Here is a 21,122-nt window from a genome sequence, read left to right on the forward strand (position 1 = left end):
TCCTCACTGGGCTCATTCTGTTTGTTATTCGCAATCACCGCATGAGCATACGACCTGGGTTTGATCTTAAACCCCGTGATTACAATATCTTTCATTCTTGTATACTGTTCCAACTCATCAACTTTCCTTTCAAGCTCTGTGATCCTCCTGTTCTTTTCCTTATTTTCTTCTCGTAATTGCTTCACTTCATCCAGAAGCGCAATGATTCTCTTTTGGTCCTGACGGATTAAAGCAACATCTTCCGTTAAAGTATCAAGTGACTTTCTGATTTCGTCACACTCCTCCAAAGAAAGGTTTCTCTTCGATGGCATCTTTGGACACAAATAGTTTGTTTGCTAACCTACTTCTCGGCTAACTCAGTAGCTGGCTCACCGCTATCTCCTGCGTCGGGCCTGATGAATTCTGCCTCGCTGCTGTAGCCTGCGTCAGATCTGGTGGAAGCTGGCTCACCGCTGTAGCCTACGTCGGGCCTGGTGGATGATGGCTCACCGCTGTAGCCTACGTCGGGCCTGGTGGATGATGGCTCGCCTCTGTAGCTTGCTTCGGGCCTGTCGGTAGCTGCTCGCTGCTGTAGCCTGCGTCGGGCCTGGTGGATGATCGCTCACCGCTGTAGCCTACGTCGGGCCTGGCGGATGATGGCTCGCTGCTGTAGCCTGCGTCGGGCCTGCTGGATGATGGCTCGCTGCTGTAGCCTGCGTCGGGCCTGGTGGATGATGGCTCACCGCTGTCGCCTACGTCGGGCCTGGTGGATGATGGCTCGCCTCTGTAGCTTTCTTCGGGCCTGTCGGTAGCTGCTCACCGCTGTAGCCTGCGTCGGGCCTGGTGGATGATGGCTCGCTGCTGTAGCCTGCGTCGGGCCTGGTGGATGATGGCTCGCTGCTGTAGCCTGCGTCGGGCCTGGTGGATGATGGCTCGCTGTTGTAGCCTGCGTCGGGCCTGGTGGATAATGGCTTGCTGCTGTAGCCTGCGTCGGGCCTGGTGAATGGGAATAACCCCCTTGTGTCTGATGATTTGAGGACGTTCATGCTGTTATACGGTTGCAAATAGCCGTTTTACACCTCTGCTAACATGTCGCCTTAAAACTCCTTTTTACTGGCTCCACTTACGCATTGCTGGTAAAGCTCTATTTGCGACTGTAGCTTTCTTCGGGCCTGTCGGTAGCTGCTCGCCGCTGTAGCCTGCGTTGGGCCTGGTGGATGATGGCTCGCTGCTGTAGCCTGCGTCGGGCCTGGTGGATGATGGCTCGCCTCTGTAGCTTGCTTCGGGCCTGTCGGTAGCTGCTCGCCGCTGTAGCCTGCGTCGGGCCTGGTGGATGATGGCTCGCCGCTGTAGCCTGCGTCGGGCCTGGTGGATGATGGCTCGCCGCTGTAGCCTGCGTCGGGCCTGGTGGATGATGGCTCGCCGCTGTAGCCTGCGTCGGGCCTGGTGGATGATGGCTCGCCTCTGTAGCTTGCTTCGGGCCTGTCGGTAGCTGCTCGCCGCTGTAGCCTGCGTCGGGCCTGGTGGATGATGGCTCGCCGCTGTAGCCTGCGTCGGGCCTGGTGGATGATGGCTCGCCTCTGTAGCTTGCTTCGGGCCTGTCGGTAGCTGCTCGCCGCTGTAGCCTGCGTCGGGCCTGGTGGATGATGGCTCGCCGCTGTAGCCTGCGTCGGGCCTGGTGGATGATGGCTCGCCTCTGTAGCTTGCTTCGGGCCTGTCGGTAGCTGCTCGCCGCTGTAGCCTGCGTCGGGCCTGGTGGATGATGACTTCTCTGTCCAGTGCCAATGTTCAAAAATTAACATTAGAAGTATAACCCTAGAACCTGCAATGCTCAACCATGTCTTAATTTTTTATTCCCTTTTTCCATTTTTTTATTAATTAATTTATTTGCCATTTGTTTACAATGAGATTTTATTATACTGAGACTTGTCTGTCATTACACCATCAAATCTGTGTTGCATGCATTAATTGGTTGATGTCTATAGAGAGGCAATTCTATTGCCCTGAAGATAAAGGTTCATGGTATTTCAGTCAATACTTGTAGTAAAGTCATTATTTTTCAATCAGTGCTAACGGTGATGGAAGCTTGATGAGCTGTTTGTTTTCTCCGGGGTAAAAACCGTCTCTGGAGCTTTAATTTCCCCCAAACACTCAATATCCGGCTGTGGCCACTAACAGATAGCAGGTCAGCAATCTGAAATTAAATTATGTGTGACTCAAATGGTGATAAAAATGGGAACTCTTCCCACAACAAAAAAAAATGTGATTTTTCTATACTTGCTATTGTGTGACTGAACCAGTGCTGGTCCCAGAGTTTGTTTTTTGTCACCCCCTTTTGGAGAGACTAAGTGGGGATATAAATGCTTTGTGGTGGAGTAACAGAATTTTTAGTTTGCAACATTTTGGCCATGTGGCACATTTTTTTCTGGCTATCATCCAGCACGCAGGTCAGTGTTGAGAGCCAGGGAACATGAGGAAGGCCAAAGGGATGCCCACATTTCACCTGGCCACATAGTGCAGCAGATAAGAGAATATTTAGAGTGGAATCCTGCAAATGGTGATACAAGCATCAAATTTGGTACAAATACTCCTTAGCCACCTGAATTTTCAATAGGCAGCCAGGTAGGGCTCAACTGAAGAATTACACAGGGGGCAAAATTAAAAGATGCTCTAATCATATTGAAAACTATATCATATTTTTTGATTGATCACAGAGATTCCAAAAAGGTATAGTTTGGCCAATCTGTGAATGAATGTTATGGAGTTATGGGGTAAAAACATCAAGGATGGTGACAAAGGTCAGTTTCAGTTTGTACAGGGGTCAAAAGTTAAAGTTACCCCAAATTTGGCAAAAAGTGCAAATTATTGGTTGAGCTATTAGGATGAATAATGGAATAGTTTTGACATTGCTGAATACTTGGTCTTCGAAGTAAAGGTCAAACAAGCTCAACGTCCATTGGATTCTATGACATGTGACATATGTCAACCCGTAACATGAACTAAGCATGACACATGGTCCAAACTATTCCTTTTTAAGATTCTGTTATTCTGTAAGGCGGATGTCATCTGCATTCAGATTTTTGAACAGCTCAAAAATCCTGGCTGCGGACATGCGTGCCTCTGCGGATGATCACGGGCGTGTTTGGATGACGGCCGACTCATACAGGCATGTTACACAGATATTGTGGATGTTTGGCGAATATGGGCCAATTTTGTGCGCAGTCCATATGCAAATCCTTCTAAACGCGCCAGTGGGACAGGGTCCTAAGGTTATGTGACAAACAGAAAGGTAACATAACTTCGTATTGGTGATGCATAGCAACTGCCAATTTATATTTAACCAGTTACTCAAAATAGTCATTCTAAATGTCCCCAGTATATTATCATTGGATCAAAATTTTGACCTTGATCTTTGACCTTGCCTTTTACTCACTCCCCTACCCCTCAAAATCAATAGTTTTGTCCTAGGCTCACCCTTTCTCCATAAAATTGTGTGTTCTTTGTTTTAATAATAATAACAAAAATTATGATTCCCAGGAATCGACTTGCTAAAAAAAAGAAACTCCAATAATCAAAGTACACTACAACAATTCACAAAAAAATCCCAAAATACAGAGCAATAATGAAATTAAATGCATTTTTAGTGTTGCGTTTCCAGCACTGAGGGTCAGTAATCCATGTTCTTCTTTGTCAAATAACATCCATTGTAATCAATTACATTTTTCCCCCAAATCTGATTGGTTAATCGTGTGCGATTTCAGACTTTATAATATTGGGGTAACGGTGGCAAAATATTTGACCGTTTCATATTTTGATGTATTACTCCGCGCCCTGACCGGTGTTCTGATGAGATGTGATTCGTGTGAATGTCATTCCTGTCCTCTGCACAACTGTGCATGCGCACACATGCTTAATATAGTCGGGACGCGGAACTGTCGATTTATGCGATAAGATGCACAATTCGACAGAACACTGGCTGCGCACTCTGCTAGCTGTTAGCGCTGTTAGCTGAGAGCGTGTGAAAGTCATGTACTGATGCTGCCCCAGAAATGGGTGAATTTAAGCTACCATATGAAAGTAATGATGTGGATTCTGATACAGAATTACTGTTTCACATTTGATGGATTTTCACATTTGATGGATTACTCCATGCCCTGACCGCTGTTGAAGTGACGCTGCCTCGGCTCAATGGTAAGCCTTGCTGGCCGAATTACCTACCGAAAAATAAACCGTGTGAATGATGGAATTGAATTAGAATGGGAATAACCCCCTTGTGTCTGATGATTTGAGGACGTTCATGCTGTTATACGGTTGCAAATAGCCGTTTTACACCTCTGCTAACATGTCGCCTTAAAACTCCTTTTTACTGGCTCCACTTACGCATTGCTGGTAAAGCTCTATTTGCGACTGTATAACCAGCATGAATGTCTGCGAATCAGCGGACACAACAGGGTTATTCCCTAAATATGTTGTCCATCGCACGGGTATATGTCCATCTTGCTCATTTTTGGAATTTAAATCCTAATGGTACATGCCACAACCCGAGGACTTCCTGCTTAAATCTACTGTTCACTTCTCCATCCGTGTCCATCTGGTGTTTCCTGTTATCCAAACTGCATGAAATAACATCCTACTCAATAAAATTACCAGTGTAAAACTACCACTGGTGATTTTACTGTGTATATGCTGTCCATCACGTTTGTCTGTCTTGCTTATTTTTGTAATTTAAAAGTGCTTATATTAAGTAACAGGAGACACTGTGGTGTGCACATGTGCTACACTGAATTCCTGTCCATTGTTATACTTCCATCAAGGGGAAATGCTGTGTTAAAAGTGAGTTCTACATAAAGAAAAAGTGCAACTTATACTCTGGTGCCATTTATACTCAGGAAGAAAAGGCAGTGTGATTCCTGAGCTGGATTTGTACCTGTTGATGTTAATTAACAGCTTCACAACACCAAAGAGTACAATCAGAAAGGGCTAAGAAGCAATAAAAAATTTCTTGTGTATACATGATTTTATGAGTGGCAGTTTGACAAACTACAGAAAATGTAATTAAGAAAATTACTGATGCTATCAGTGCTGTCAAGAGAATTCAACTTTGACTTCACTTAAGGAGCAGCAATATTTCTTAAAATGAGTGTGCTCTGTGTGCAGGTTGGACTCCAGTACAATGACCTTCCTGATTTGGATATACTTTGGTGTACACTCACTCAGATTGAAGTAGTGCAGCATTTCTTTAGGCTATATTATAATGATGTTTATTTGCTGTGTAGTTCTCAGCGGGAGTGTTCTCCCTGTAGAGCTAAAACACATCCATCCTGCACACTTGTGGTGACCATTCAACGGCGTGTGTGGTGACAGAGTCTGAAGGCTTGCAGCTTTATCACTGTCACCTACAGACAGAACAGCCAGCCACGAGGTTAATTATTAACTTAAACCCACCCCCAAGGGCAGGAAGAGGGGACTGTGTCCGGTTCATTGTGTCCCTCTGCTTGTCTGGATGCATGGTTCGCAAATTGTTTCTGAGATCAACCTGAAAATTTTACACGGTAGTGGATTAGTTCTACCTTGGATCCAGATCTTGATTGTTAAATGTTTAAGGAAGCTTTACCACTGAATTTTGGGCCGCTTTCAACATTTAGGCCTCTGATTGATGGGAATTCCATTGAAAGTAGGATGTCATCATAGCTTGGGTTCTTCTCTGTGATAGATTTTTTTTAATGCTTTAACTGCAAAATGGCAAAACTTGAAATGAGAGAGAGAGAAAAAACCCACTTGGGATGTATGCTCAGTTATAGCGACCAAAATGCATGAAATGTCAGTGGCATGATGTGGCTGTCAGGACTCTTGGTGGGCTGAAACCGGAAGCAGTAGCAGACCAATGCAGACTCACAGGCATGGTTGGTTTAGATGAATAAAAGGCTTTATCTTGAAACCAGGCATTGGGTTGGTACACAGGTAGTCAGACAAGGGAGCAGAGGTATCAGACACGGTACAGGCTGGGACGTGGTCCATAAATCAGGCAGGGTTCGTTCACACGGCGTCGAGGTATAAAGCAGGCAAAACAAAGGCAGAGTGAAAACAGAGGTGGCGTTCAAGATACAGCAAGTCGGAGGTCAGAGCACAAAAGCAAGGTCAAAACACACAAGAGCAAACTCGACAAGAATGAGAGGCGAGAAAGTGAACAAAGTCAGCAATCGGGCAGTGAGCTGTGGAACTGTGAGGGTTTTAATAAAGAGCAAACTAATTAAGGTGATGTGAAGCAGGTGTGTGGAAGGTTCTGGAAAGAGGTGTGGTTTAGCGAGCGAAGAAGAGGGAAGAAAGGCATGAGAGTGCGGGAGGGAAAAACAAAGTGGTGCAAAGCAAGATAAGTCGGTGACAGAAAAACTAACTGCATAACGTGACGTGTTCTAGATGAACAATAATGCGTTAGCAAAACAAAAAGGAGCAGAACTAAGAAATACTGTGACTAGTCTAAAGAGGAAAAAACCCAACAAAAACAAGGAAGTTAATATTAAACCAAACTAGGATGAAACAGATACTGGCTGAGACAAAAGAGAATACAATAACTGATGAAGGCAAAACAAACTATTGGTGAATACAGAATAATGCAAAAAACAGAACAGAAAATGCAATGAATAACAAATGGAACATAATCAGATAAGCAACACTGAAGATAAATAATAATAAAAACCTGTGACCAAGCATTATGCAATAAATGTGATAAACAGAACTAAACTAAGACTAAAGTAACTTAAAGCAGTGATTCTCAACCGGGGTGCCGCGGCACCCTAGGGTGCCGTGATCGATCGTCAGGGGTGCCATGGGTATTTTTCATATTCGCGATTACCATGAATTATTTATTTTATCCATAAAGTGTTGGGAAAGTGTAGGAACACGGACCCACAACAGGGGGCGCAAATGAACGGACAATGGAGAAAGTCAAATCACAAAGTTTTACTGTTGTGAACTCACACAACAAACACAACAGATTACAAATACAGCAGTAACCGAATTCCAAAGGTGTCGTGTGGGCAGGCTCGACGATAGGAGACGTCTGTCTGAGTCGAACCGGAACCACCCGATTTCCTCTGCCACCGAACCCCGGGGATACTGGAGCCGCCAAGTCCCGAACCCCAGGTGGCCACTGCCTCCGCTCGTCGGATCCGGTACTGCTGGCAAGGAACAGAAACAGTCAGGTGTGGGTGCGGCTGCACCCAGCAACACACAGGGTGGAAACACCACCTCCACCTCTTGTCAGGAAAATACAGGTGAGTGCAGGAATGTGAGTACTTATCCAAAATACAGTCTCCTGCTGTCTTTTCTCTTTCTGTGTAAAGGCAAAAAGTATTTAATGGTCAAAAGATGATCTGTTTGGCTGGATACGTTACCTCCTTGGTAGAGCGATATCTCGGCAATGAGGTGGAGATGCCGTCCTGCTGATATACCTCCCTGTTGATTGATATCAGCTGTCTCGTCTCAGGTGATGGGTGACGGCTGTCACCCTGGCTGCTCCTGTGAGGCGGCAGCGCCCTCTGGTGCCTGGAGCCCGCACTCCAGACAGGGCGCCCTCTGGTGGTGGTGGGCCAGCAGTACCTCCTCTTCAGCGGCCCACACAACAGGACCCCCCCCCTCAATGGGCGCCTCCTGGCGCACGACCAGGCTTGTCCGGGTGGCGACGGTAGAAGTCGGCCAGGAGGGCCGGGTCCAGGATGAAGCTCCTCTTCACCCAGGAGCGCTCTTCGGGGCCGTACCCTTCCCAGTCCACCAGATACTGCAAACCCCGGCCCATCCGTCGGACGTCCAGGAGCCGGCGTACAGTCCAAGCCGGCTCGCCGTCGATGATCCGGGCAGGAGGTGGTGCCGGACCCGGAGTGCAGAGGGGTGAGGTGTGATGAGGTTTGATTCTGGAAACATGGAACACTGGATGAATCCGCAGTGAGGCCGGAAGCTGAAGCCTCACTGCGGCGGGATTGATGACCTTGAGAATTTTAAACGGACCAATGTATCGTTCCTGTAGTTTTGGGGAGTCCACTTGTAGGGGAATGTCCTTGGTGGACAACCACACTTCCTGCCCAGGACGATACGTAGGAGCCGTGGTCCGCCGCCGGTCTGCATGGTTCTTCGCCCTCGTCCGGGCCTTCAACAAAGCAGAACGGGCGGCACGCCACACCCGACGGCACTTCCGCAGGTGGGCCTGGACCGAGGGCACACCGACCTCTCCCTCGACCACCGGAAACAACGGGGGCTGATACCCCAAACACACCTCAAAAGGGGAGAGGCCGGTGGCTGATGATACTTGACTGTTGTGGGCGTACTCGATCCAGGCCAGGTGGGTACTCCAGGCCGTCGGGTGCGCGGCTTTCACACAACGTAGGGTCTGCTCCATCTCTTGGTTGGCCCGTTCTGCTTGCCCGTTGGTCTGGGGGTGATACCCGGACGAGAGACTGACCGTGGCCCCCAGCTCCCGGCAGAAGCTCCTCCAGACGTGCGAGGAGAACTGGGGACCGCGATCGGAGACGATGTCTGATGGTATCCCATGCAGACGGACGACGTGGTGGACCAGGAGGTCCGCTGTCTCCTGGGCCGTTGGTAGCTTCAGGAGGGCCACGAAGTGGGCCGCCTTGGAGAATCGGTCCACTATCGTGAGGATGACGGTGTTTCCCTGGGACGGCGGGAGGCCCGTGACAAAATCCAGGCCGATGTGAGACCAGGGGCGATGAGGCACGGGCAGCGGCTGTAGCAATCCCGATGTCTTGCAGTGGTCGGCCTTGCCCCTGGCGCAGGTGGTACAGGCCTGGATGTAACCCCGGACGTCGGCCTCCAGGGACGCCCACCAGAAGCGCTGCCGGACGACTGCCACGGTTCTTTGCACCCCAGGATGACAGGAGAGCTTAGAACCGTGACAGAAGTCCAGAACTGCAGCCCTGGCTTCTGGTGGGACGTAGAGTTTGTTCTTCGGTCCGGTTCCGGGGTCCGGGTCTCGTGTCAGGGCCTCCCGGACGGTCTTCTCCATGTCCCAGGTGAGGGCGGCCACGATAGCGGACTCCGGGATGATGGGATCCGGGGGATCCGACGACTCCGTTTTGACCTCATCTTCATGTACCCGGGACAAGGCATCCGATCTTTGATTTTTGGTCCCGGGACGGTAGGTGATCCGGAAGTCAAAACGGCCGAAGAACAGTGACCAGCGGGCTTGCCTGGGATTCAGCCGCTTGGCGGTCCTGATATACTCCAGGTTCCGGTGGTCAGTGAAAACCGTGAATGGCACGGACGTTCCCTCCAACAGATGTCTCCACTCCTCAAGAGCCTCTTTCACCGCAAGGAGCTCTCGATTGCCGACGTCATAGTTCCGTTCGGCTGGGGTCAACCTGCGGGAAAAATAGGCACACGGGTGAAGGACCTTATCGGTCTTCCTGCTCTGGGACAGCACGGCTCCTATCCCTGAGTCCGAGGCGTCCACTTCAACCACTAACTGGCGACTAGGATCGGGCTGCACCAGAACAGGTGCAGACGAGAAGCGCCGTTTCAACTCCTTGAACGCGGCTTCGCAACGATCCGACCAGGTGAAGGGGACTTTTGGTGAGGTCAGGGCTGTCAGGGGGCTAACTACCTGACTGTAGCCCTTAATGAACCTCCTGTAGAAATTAGCAAAGCCTAGGAACTGTTGCAACTTCCTACGGCTTGTGGGTTGGGGCCAGTCTCTCACCGCCGCAACCTTGGCCGGATCAGGAGCGACGGAGTTGGAGGAGATGATGAACCCCAAGAAGGACAAAGACGTGCGGTGGAACTCACACTTCTCGCCCTTCACAAACAGCCGGTTCTCCAACAACCGCTGCAGGACCTGACGTACATGCTGGACATGGGTCTCAGGGTCCGGAGAAAAGATGAGTATATCGTCTAGGTATACGAAGACGAACCGGTGCAGGAAATCCCGCAAGACATCATTAACCAATGCTTGGAAAGTCGCGGGAGCGTTTGTGAGACCGAACGGCATGACCAGGTACTCAAAGTGACCTAAGGGGGTGTTAAATGCCGTCTTCCACTCGTCTCCCTTCCGGATCCGAACCAGGTGGTACGCATTTCTAAGATCGAGCTTGGTGAAAATCTGGGCTCCATGCAGGGGTGTGAACACTGAATCCAACAGGGGCAACGGGTATCGGTTGCGAACCGTGATCTCGTTCAACCCCCTATAATCAATGCATGGACGAAGTCCGCCATCTTTTTTGCCCACAAAAAAGAAACCTGTGCCCATCGGGGAGGTGGAATTCCGGATCAACCCGGCAGCTAACGAGTCCCGGATGTAGGTCTCCATTGATTCGCGCTCAGGCCGTGAGAGGTTGTACAGCCTACTGGACGGGAACTCACTGCCCGGAACCAAATCAATGGCACAATCATACGGACAGTGGGGGGGGAGAGTGAGAGCCAGATCCTTGCTGAACACATCGACAAGGTCGTGGTACTCCACCGGCACCGTCCCCAGATTGGGCGGGACTCTGACCTCCTCCTTAGCTCGGGAGCCGGGAGGAACCGAGGAACCTAGACACACCCGATGGCAGGTCTCACTCCACTGAACCACTACCCCGGACGGCCAATCAATCCGGGGATTGTGCTTCAACATCCAGGGAAATCCTAAAACCACACGGGAGGTGGCCTGAGTCACAAAAAACTCGATCACCTCCCGGTGATTTCCTGACACCACCAGAGTTACAGGTGGTGTCTTATGCGTGATCGGAGGGAGTAGGGAGCCATCTAGTGCCCGAACCTGTACAGGCGAGGTAAGCGCCACCAGAGGGAGCCCTATCTCCCTGGCCCATCTGCTGTCCAACAGATTCCCCTCAGAGCCCGTGTCCACCAGTGCTGGGGCCTTCAGGGTTGAGTCCTCATAAAGGATCGTGACTGGGAGTCGTGTGGCAATGTGGGTGTGTCCCACGTGAATGTCTCGGCCCACCCCTAGCCCAGTCTCTAGGGGCGGGGCGTTGGAGTTTAACCGCTCGGGGCAGTCCCTCATATGGTGCTCTATCGCACCACAAACAAAACAAGCTCCGTGGGCCCGTCTCCTCTGTGCGTCTGGTGCCCTAAATGTTGCCCTACTCGTGTCCATAGCTTCGTCAGCAGGGGGAGCTGTGGCCCCACGGAGCGCAGGGGCCGTGGAGCGTGGGGAAGGCGGAGCGCGGTCGGAACCGGAAGGGAGAGGGACGGCGCGTGCCCGGCCACGCCCTTTGTCTCGTTCCCACCGACGTTCTTCTAACCGGTTGTCTAACCGTATGACAAGATCGATGAGCCCATCTAAATCCCGCGGTTCGTCCTTAGCCACCAGGTGCTCCTTAAGAACCAATGACAGTCCGTTTACAAAGGCGGCGCGGAGGGCAGCGCTATTCCAGCCGGACCTCGCAGCCACGATGCGGAAGTCGACTGCATAGGCAGCTGCGCTCCGACGCCCCTGTCTCATTGACAGTAGCACAGTTGAAGCGTTTTCTCCTCTATTGGGGTGATCGAACACGGTTATGAACTCCCTCACAAACCCATCATATGTCTGAAGGAGCCGTGACTTTTGCTCCCAGAGCGCTGTAGCCCAAGCGCGTGCCTCGCCGCGAAGCAGGTTTATTACATAAGCTACCTTGCTAGCATCAGTCGCGTACATAACTGGACGCTGTGCGAAGACGAGCGAACACTGCATAAGGAAATCCGCGCACGTCTCCACACAGCCTCCGTACGGCTCTGGGGGGCTTATGTATGCTTCCGGGGAAGGTGGGAGGGGTCGTTGAACGACCAGTGGAACGTCAATGTTACGCACGGGGTCTACGGGAGGGAGAGCCGCAGCGGCGCCCGGAGGGCGCGCTTCCACCTGCGCGGCGAGAGCCTCCACCCTGCGGTTCAGGAGGACATTCTGCTCGGTCATTAAATCTAACCGAGTCGTGAAAGCGGTGAGGATCCGCTGCAACTCACCGATTACCCCTCCTGCGGACGCCTGCGCGTCCTGTTCTTCCATTGGCCGTTCAACAGCCGGTTGACGCCCCTCGGGATCCATGACGTTGGCCGAGATATCCTGTTGGGAAAGTGTAGGAACACGGACCCACAACAGGGGGCGCAAATGAACGGACAATGGAGAAAGTCAAATCACAAAGTTTTACTGTTGTGAACTCACACAACAAACACAACAGATTACAAATACAGCAGTAACCGAATTCCAAAGGTGTCGTGTGGGCAGGCTCGACAACAGGAGACGTCTGTCCGAGTCGAACCGGAACCACCCGATTTCCTCTGCCACCGAACCCCGGGGATACTGGAGCCGCCAAGTCCCGAACCCCAGGTGGCCACTGCCTCCGCTCGTCGGATCCGGTACTGCTGGCAAGGAACAGAAACAGTCAGGTGTGGGTGCGGCTGCACCCAGCAACACACAGGGTGGAAACACCACCTCCACCTCTTGTCAGGAAAATACAGGTGAGTGCAGGAATGTGAGTACTTATCCAAAATACAGTCTCCTGCTGTCTTTTCTCTTTCTGTGTAAAGGCAAAAAGTATTTAATGGTCACAAGATGATCTGTTTGGCTGGATACGTTACCTCCTTGGTAGAGCGATATCTCGGCAATGAGGTGGAGATGCCGTCCTGCTGATATACCTCCCTGTTGATTGATATCAGCTGTCTCGTCTCAGGTGATGGGTGACGGCTGTCACCCTGGCTGCTCCTGTGAGGCGGCAGCGCCCTCTGGTGCCTGGAGCCTGCACTCCAGACAGGGCGCCCTCTGGTGGTGGTGGGCCAGCAGTACCTCCTCTTCAGCGGCCCACACAACATAAAGCATAAAACGACTCAGCCTCGCGTGCTGCAGCCTCGCTCTCGTCTTAAGGCGGGACAATAACAAGGAGGCTGACGGCCGATTAAAACAGTGCCGTCTCCTTCAAAAGCCGTCTAAAATGCGGAGCTGTTGGTGTGTGTGTCAGTGCCTGTGTGTGCGTGGGCGCGGAGTTAACAAGCTGCAGACTGCGAGGGAGGGGGTGGGTGAGGGAGATTCCTGAATGCAGGCGCGACACGTTCAGCGCGCAGCGAGCACGGAGCAGAGAGAGGATTTTAACCCAAGTGAACGTTAACAAAACGGAAACTTGAAGCTGCCTTTACTTCTCTCTGAACTTTCTCTAAAGGTGTGATTCTGCCGTTACCGTCCTGTTGACACCATGTGCGCGTCGTATGCTGAATTTATGAGATCATGAGATGAAATAAATGGTCAAATATCTTTAAAAACATATTTAAAAAATGAGAATATATGAATGAACTGAGCCACAAAAAAAAAAAAAACAATGTTCAGACGCAGAGATCACAAAAAGCAGGTGAGAACTCTGAACTTTAACAGCTGTTATTTTCCAAAGGTATTTATTTGTTCAATCTTGAGCTTAATGCAGTGTTTAAGCACAAAACGTGACTGATGAGGAGAAACAATTTCAGAAATGCAACAGAAACAACCACAAATCAGAAAAAGTTGGGACTGTATGTAAAATGAAGATAAAAATAAAAATGTTGCACCATTCCCAGTTTCTCCACTCACAGAAGCCAAACGTTCTTCCAGAGTTGTGTAATTATACTACAATAGTAGAATATAAAGAAGGGAAAAAAAGAAAAAAAAAATAGACAATATATTCGTCAATCGCAATTATTTGTCTGACAATTAATCGTCTCCAGAAATTCGTAATCGTGACAGCCCTACTTGAGATCAGAGCGCAAAATGCTTGAGGATTTTCGAAATGCGGTGTTTTCTGTATCGATTTTCTATTGCGATAATTGGGTTCTGCCCAAAACCAGAGGTAATAGCATTATAATATTATTTTGGTTGGTGGTGTGCCGCAGGATTTTGTAAATACAAAAAGGGTGCCGCGGCTCAAAAAAGGTTGAAAATCACTGACTTAAAGGACCCAGAGTGAAGGAATACAATAACCAACTACAAAATAGATGATAACCAAAGAACGAACCAGTGACGAAAGTGCAAAACAAAGAAAAGAAATAAACAGAACCAAACTGAGTCACATGAGAACGCATAAACATATGAAAACTAAAACCAGAAAACCATAGAGGACATAAAGACGAAAATCCGGACCTAAATCCCGAGCCGGGGCCAAGCATGACAGTGGCAGCAGATTCTTGTTCTACAAAATGTAAAGTATCCGATTTTCCTCAGTTACACCTCTTTTCAGACTATGCTAGAAAAAATACCACTTTATTGTGTTTTCATGGACCCACAACATCTCTACAAAAAGCACCCCTTTTTCTGTGAAAATGAGAAAGCGGATGCGTGGCTGTCGTGGCAGCTACTGTCATGACTGGGGCAACTGTACAGGAATAGTGATGGTTTGCAGTCTTTATTTGCTCCATTGTTGTTGTAACAATATGGCCCTTATTGTCATTGTACAGACATAAAACGAAATTTGTCCTCTGCATTTAATCCGTCCTAATTGGAGTAAGACACAATCCAACCACTAGGAGCAGTGGGCAGTACAGCGCCTGGGAACCAACGCCAGATCTACAGATGCTGCCTTGGTCAGGGGCAGAGGAAGGAGCAGACCCTAAATGCTTTTGGATAGTGGGAGGAAACCCACACAGACATGTGGAGAACATGCAAACTCCACACAGAAAGGGCGAGAAGTGAACCCATGACCTAACCACTAGGCCACCGTGCCACCTAAGTGTTAAGTGTTGTTATTGTAATTATTAACTCAAATTGATTGATTGAAGTAGTCTGAAATTGTTTTAGTAGAGAGGTTGCTCAAATTCCACCTTTTGATCTCACTATTATTAACCACTCAATGCATTAATCATCCTTTGGAGTTGAAGGGAATTCTTGAATTGGTTAAAAAACTAAAAAATAATCAGGCTTGTGGTTCTGATAATATCATTAAGGAATTTCTGAAGAACTGTTGTTGGCCATTATTGTTTGCTTATTCACTATTGTTGTTGATACTGGCTTAATACCAGATGATTGGTGTGTAGGACTTATGTTAAAAATTACGGGTGACATTACCAACCCCAGTAATTACTGAGGGATTACCTTGCTAAGCTGTGTTGGGAAGTTATTTACTTCTGCTCTAAATGCAAGACTAAGTTGGTATTTGAAAAGTACAGGGACATTAGGAGGACAGCAAGAAAACTGTGATACTCTCGATCATATCTTTCTACTTAATTCTATTATTGAGATTTAAGTTGTCTTTGTGGAAAAAGCTTATTAGTAGTGGTGTAAATAGCAAAGTTATTAATGTCATGTATAATCTATAACAATGCTAAGTTGTGTTAAAGATGGAGCCTTTTTGTCCTTTACATGTAATGTCAGTGTCAGTCAGTGACAAGTTGGCAAACAACTGAAGACCGAAAAGGCCAAAGACAACTTCTGGTTATGTCGCTTTGATTAATATCAAGTTGTCATATTCAAGACAACCAAAAAAATATCAACTTGTCATTACAAAAACTGAATGACACTTAATGACAGCAGTCATAAACATTTATGACATTGACATAATGTTTATGACACGTTCATGACTGTGTCATGTAACACTTATGACAGTGTTATGTCACAATTATGACGATACCTTCAAATAAAGTGTTACCAAGTCTTTTTAAAACTGTGTATACCTTTATACTCGGATGACTCAATTGTCATGGAAGAGTCAGCCGAACAGCTACAGGAAGTTGTGAACGATGTTCATAAGTAGTGTGAAGATTGGAAATTAGCTGGTAATATTGGTGAAACAAACAGTGGTGGGCGCAGCTAATTGAAAAGTAACCATTAATCCGCTAACTGAAAAGTTATCTTTTATAATGCTAAACCGATAAACCACAAAAAAAACAACAACAAAAAAAAAACTAGCAGAAGTTCCTGCTAACCGCAAACTTTTAGTATTGACTCAGTCACAGCCACATCGGATTACACTCTTGGCTACTGATAAGCCAGCAGAGGCTGCTGGGTAAATTCCCAGGATCACAAACACAAAACGATCACCTCCAAAATTCAATGGAGTCTCGATGCCCTAATATGTATGTGTGATGAAAATTTGGTGAGAATCCGTGAGGTAGTTTTGACATAATTCTTCAAAGCATATATAAAGTGAAACTTGTTCCAGAATCCAGATCTGGATCAACCTTAAAGTTTAATGGGTTCTTCCATGGCCTAATATGTATCTGTGTTGAAAATTTCGTCAAAATCTGTGTAGTAGTTTTGGACGTAATCCCACTAACAGACAGACAGACAAATAAATAAATAAATGCAGATGATTTTGACATGTCTACACACAGATCAGAGGCACGAGGACAGCAAACACCCACACAGGAGGCAAGAAGAACCAAAAATCATGTCACAAAACAAAACATAAAGGACTGAAAAGGCAAACTATAACCAGACGGACACACATACAACAATTACTGCAACTCGGTTTTCTAATATTGAAAATAATGTTGATTGTGAGCTCTGTAATCTCCATGAAAATGGTCACAAATTTGTCTATCTCATAACTAGTAAGTCCCTTTGGCTGCTCCCTTGTTTGCACTCGGGGTCACCACAGCAAATCCAAGGTGGACCTGCATGTTGAATTGGCACAGATTTTACGCCGGATGCCCTTCCTGACGCAACTCCACATTACATGGAGAAATGTGGCAGGGGTGGGATTTGAACCGGACTGAAACCAAGTGCACTAAACACTTAGCCATCACCCCTACTTGTCCATATCTTAATGAAGAATGTGGAAAATATTTAAATAGTTATTATTACTATATCAAAACAAATGCCCAGAAATTTGTTAAAATTATCGTTGAAAACTTTGGTAACTTTCCATTCCATTCCAAGTTAAAGCTGGTCTTTCAAGGATTTTCTTTTAATGGTGTTTTTTTTTTTTTTCCAATTATTTGTGAATTGTCTTTTGTGAGTTTTTTTGGTGCTTGTTTTATGCCATTTCTGATTTGAGGGCTATTTTATAAACAATAGTTTTAACTTTGCAGTTCCATTTTTGTGGACCTTGTGTTATATTTTATTTTGTCTCATACCTCGAGAGGGCTCTATAGAGTGAATAAAGACTTGGACCTACAAACAAAGTCTCCAAATGTGCTGTGAATTTTGAACGGGGTCCAGATTTTCACTGCAGCCACAATAGGGGACTTTACTGATGACCTTCTCCGTTCTACACTGTGATAATCATTAATGAAACAGACAGTGGACTGCTTTGTTGCAATAAAAACCTGCACCTTTTTGAACTGTAATGGCACACAACTGATCATCAGTTGCTGAGACTGATGACCTTGACCTCCTGCTCAAAACTCATCTTATCCAACCCTTTTTTTCTAACACTGACTGTCTCACCCCTTCTAGGCCTGGATTTTGGGAGGTGGATTGATATTCTTGTACTGGGTAACACTCCTTTGCCAGATGACTATGATTTTCAGATTTTGTAGGTACTCACTACACATGGGAGCAACTAGGGGATTAAGGACCTTGCCCAAGTGCCCTTATTGATTTTCGGGTCAGGCTGGGATTTGAACTGAGGATCCTCTGGTCTCAAGCCCAATGCTTAACCACTAGACCATCACCTCCCCTACATTTTCCATCTCTACTGTCTCTGCCACAAGCTGATTTGCTAATTCGGGTGCACAGCCAATCAACTCCTAACAGACATCTGAATTAGCAAATGAGCTTGTGGCAGAGCAGGGACAGATGGAAAATGTGCAGGTTCGAGGGTCCTTGAGGACTAGATTGAGAACCACTGTGAAGCAGTTCATCCCACATCCTTAATTATGTGCTACTGCCACCTTCTGCTCCAGAGTGTGAATCACAGTACTTCATTCAATACACACAAGCAGCTTGTCATTCGTGTAGAATGTGCCATTGTGTGGCCAGTGGCCACAGAAGACAATTCAGTATTTTTTCATACATAAATCAGTTTGAACTACAAGTTATTGGACCTCCCAGTCTTTAGACATTTTTGGTCTTCTAAAACCGGAAAGAGATAGGCCTAGATCCATATTCCGTCTTTCCTGGATACTCCTGTTGAATCACCTAGGATGGAGTGGATGATATACCTCATACGTGAACCGTTGGGGTACTTTACTGAGCCTCTTATTGTACTTGTATTCTTTATACTATCTTTTATTATATTTCTTTCTGTATGGACGTGTGTACTTTAGATCCACATGGGACAGTGAAGAGGATGAGGACATGAGGAAGGGCAGAGGCTGCATGTTGCAGTACCAGCACTCTACCATCAAGGTCCTCACTCCCTTTACTGCCCCGGCCGACTCTGAGGTGATGCCAGATCCTCTAACTGGGGTGGTGCCTGTTGAGTATTTCCTTGGCCCTGATTGGCAGGTAAATTTAAACAAAAATATAAATGGTCAAATGCTTTATTTCTTAATTTTTGGTCTTCTGATATTTTGCTTTGTTCATGGCAGGTGGATGTTACTGATCTTGTTCGATATTCTCTGAAAGTGGTTGACCCTGAAGTGGCCAGAGTGCAGGATGGTGTGTTGCTGCAGGGAAGATCTGTGGGCACTACCACTGTGCAGGTGACCATGGCGTGTCGCTTTAACCATTTCAGTGGTTGTTGTTCACACAAACAATATAGTCCGGTGTCAGAGGACCAAAAATGGACCTAAGCGGTAACCGGCTGGAATAGGTTGATTCTGATAGTGGTGCATCTCTCATCTGGAGTGATTGCAACAAACACAGTGAGAGATGACACCCTCAATGCTTATGAAACTGGACAAGAAAGGAGTAAGGAATTCTTCAGGGAAAGACTCATAGACAAGACACGGAAAATAGATGCACCACTGAAGAAATTGTCATTGAAAACTTTCGACTCTATGAACAAGAGTGTCCAAGTAAAGATCAGCCAAGAGAAACTGCCTTTGACATCTGATCTGTCTATTTTGTCTCGTCTGCTAGTTCTCGGCATGAACAGCAAACTTGACCTTGAAGAGATGATGAGATGCAAACTTGTTGCCTAACCCAGAGCTCTCACACAAAGTGATGGAAGCCTTGTTCACGTTGACAAGAGTCAGCTGTGCCCATTGCTTGAGCAAGACGTTGATCCAGTGCACGATGTTCTGTATGGTGCTGCCCAGTTACATGATGGATCTGCCTTTCTGCATTCAATCACTACAATTCCAGACACCTATGGAGATGTGAGTCATATGCTGTTCAATATCATAACAACTGGCACTCCTTCCAATGCAAGTAACGCAAGAGATGTCACCCACCTTCTTGATCTGAAAGGTCAATTTTATGACATAACGTTCCATATGCAAATTAAGTTGACCTCTGACCTCAACCCACATAGTTCCACTGTGACAGCCACACTTGGTAACATATATTTCGACACAAAAATCATGCCTATCGGCACAAATAGGCATGGAGATATTGGAATTACTATATTTCACAAATTTGTTTTATTTTGGCATGTTGGTTGCCAAGGTAATGATTTTTCAGCAAGATAGCCTCCAGATAGAACAACAAAAACATAATTACTGAAAAGCTGAGGAAGTTCTGTATCAGAATCAACCTATTCCAGCCAGTTATCGCTCAGGTCCATTTTTGGCCCCCTGACACCGGACTGAGGTAGAGATTATTTTTTTGCACTCTAGGTGCTGTCCCCTTTGACGTCTTTGGTCCTGGCTGAGAGGAGCATCAAGGTGTTAGATGATAAAGTGAGCGTGACTGAGCTGGGGGTGCAGTTTGTATCTGGACTCTCTCTGTCCCTGAATCTCAGCCCAGAGAGCAACCGAGCCATCATCGCCACCGCAACCACACAGGAAGTCATCACACATCTCAAACAGGTCGGTACCTGCAAAATGGGTACGACAAGCTTCAAGCATTGAGGGCGTGAAAAAAAAAAATCTGTTTCATTTTTGTGGCATTATTAGCAGAAAATAGTTGGCTTTCGATCTATAACCTTTCTGTAGTCATGAAAATATGTTGTTATTAAAAAAGCACTGATATATGGTGAAAATCACATGAAATTGCTGTTTTTTTGAGTTGACAGTGCCACTTATTTTGCCCTGTTATACATTTTCTATTTATATAGGCACCCAAAAAGTTTGCATGGAACTCACAAACCATATTTGAAATTTCAAAACTACAGTTTTTAGGTATTCCATTACAATTTGTCTAAGAAAATCATTGCCAAATGACAAACAAGCAAAGTTGAAAATCACAACAAAATTTAGACATTGGAGTCAAAAGCGGAACTTCTAATACTTGTCTACTCCAAATTATTCATGGTAAAATTTGGATATTTCACACAAACATTGTGAACATAATATGTTAATACACAAAATAATCAATTTTTATCTATTGGTAATATAGCGTGCTTATGTTACAAAGTAGACAGCCAGCCATATCAGAAGTTGAATGCGTGAAAAAAATACTGACCTGTGTAAAAAAAAAAAATCATATTTCATCATTCAATGAAAATCATATCTTTCTATTGCCAAATAAATGCCAATTAGTGAGATTGTGTTTAGATTTCTGCATCTCCTGTATTTTTTGCGATTTTTTTTTTTTTTACAAAGACCTTCACTGTGGTGCTGTAGAGGTATTTTTGAAAATATGGTGTATGTCATTAGAGTTTAGATTGATTTCTGAAACAGATATATCTATCACCAGGAATGATGTTCCTGCTCACTACAGAAAAAGCACACTGCTCAGGTCAACCAATGATACTGTCGTGCAGTGGTATGGAAATGGAACCTTCAGCCGGATTAGGTCTTCAAATGTTGATCTCCTAGCTGAGAATAGAGTTGATGCAAGCAGGGCTTCTCGCAATGAAAATACATTGCACCTCTACCATATGGCACTGTCTGAGCTGAGACAGGACTAAAATGTTAAGAATATTGTAGAATTTCAAGAAAATAAGTTCATATGTTTTGATGAATTTAGTTTAAGCAACCTATGGTGAGACCACTGTCTCATAGGTCTAAAACTTAGTTATTGCCAAGGATAGATATAGCTTCAGTTAAGTTCACATAACTTTTTTTGGATAAAGATTTTGTATTAATTCTTTCGATTATATATTGATAAGTATTTGTTCAGCTAGAAACCGTATTTTTATTGTGTTATAAGAAAGTTTATTTTTTGGCTTCTATGTCAGTAAAATGTAACTCAGTACTTGAACCATGTC

General features: G+C 46.3%; 1 protein-coding gene across 1 annotated transcript in view; it reads left to right on the forward strand.

Annotated features, from left to right (window-relative positions):
- Positions 1-21,122, forward strand: part of si:dkey-1d7.3 (transmembrane protein 132D) — a 110,323-nt gene that overhangs the window by 80,687 nt on the left and 8,514 nt on the right. Inside the window, exons 7-9 of the mRNA XM_034192910.1 lie at positions 18,133-18,313; positions 18,397-18,510; positions 19,588-19,779. Coding sequence (XP_034048801.1) covers positions 18,133-18,313; positions 18,397-18,510; positions 19,588-19,779 — 487 coding nt within the window. The remainder of the gene's footprint in view (positions 1-18,132; positions 18,314-18,396; positions 18,511-19,587; positions 19,780-21,122) is intronic.

The sequence above is a fragment of the Thalassophryne amazonica genome, chromosome 17, assembly GCF_902500255.1.
Source record: "Thalassophryne amazonica chromosome 17, fThaAma1.1, whole genome shotgun sequence".
Lineage (NCBI taxonomy): Eukaryota > Metazoa > Chordata > Actinopteri > Batrachoidiformes > Batrachoididae > Thalassophryne > Thalassophryne amazonica.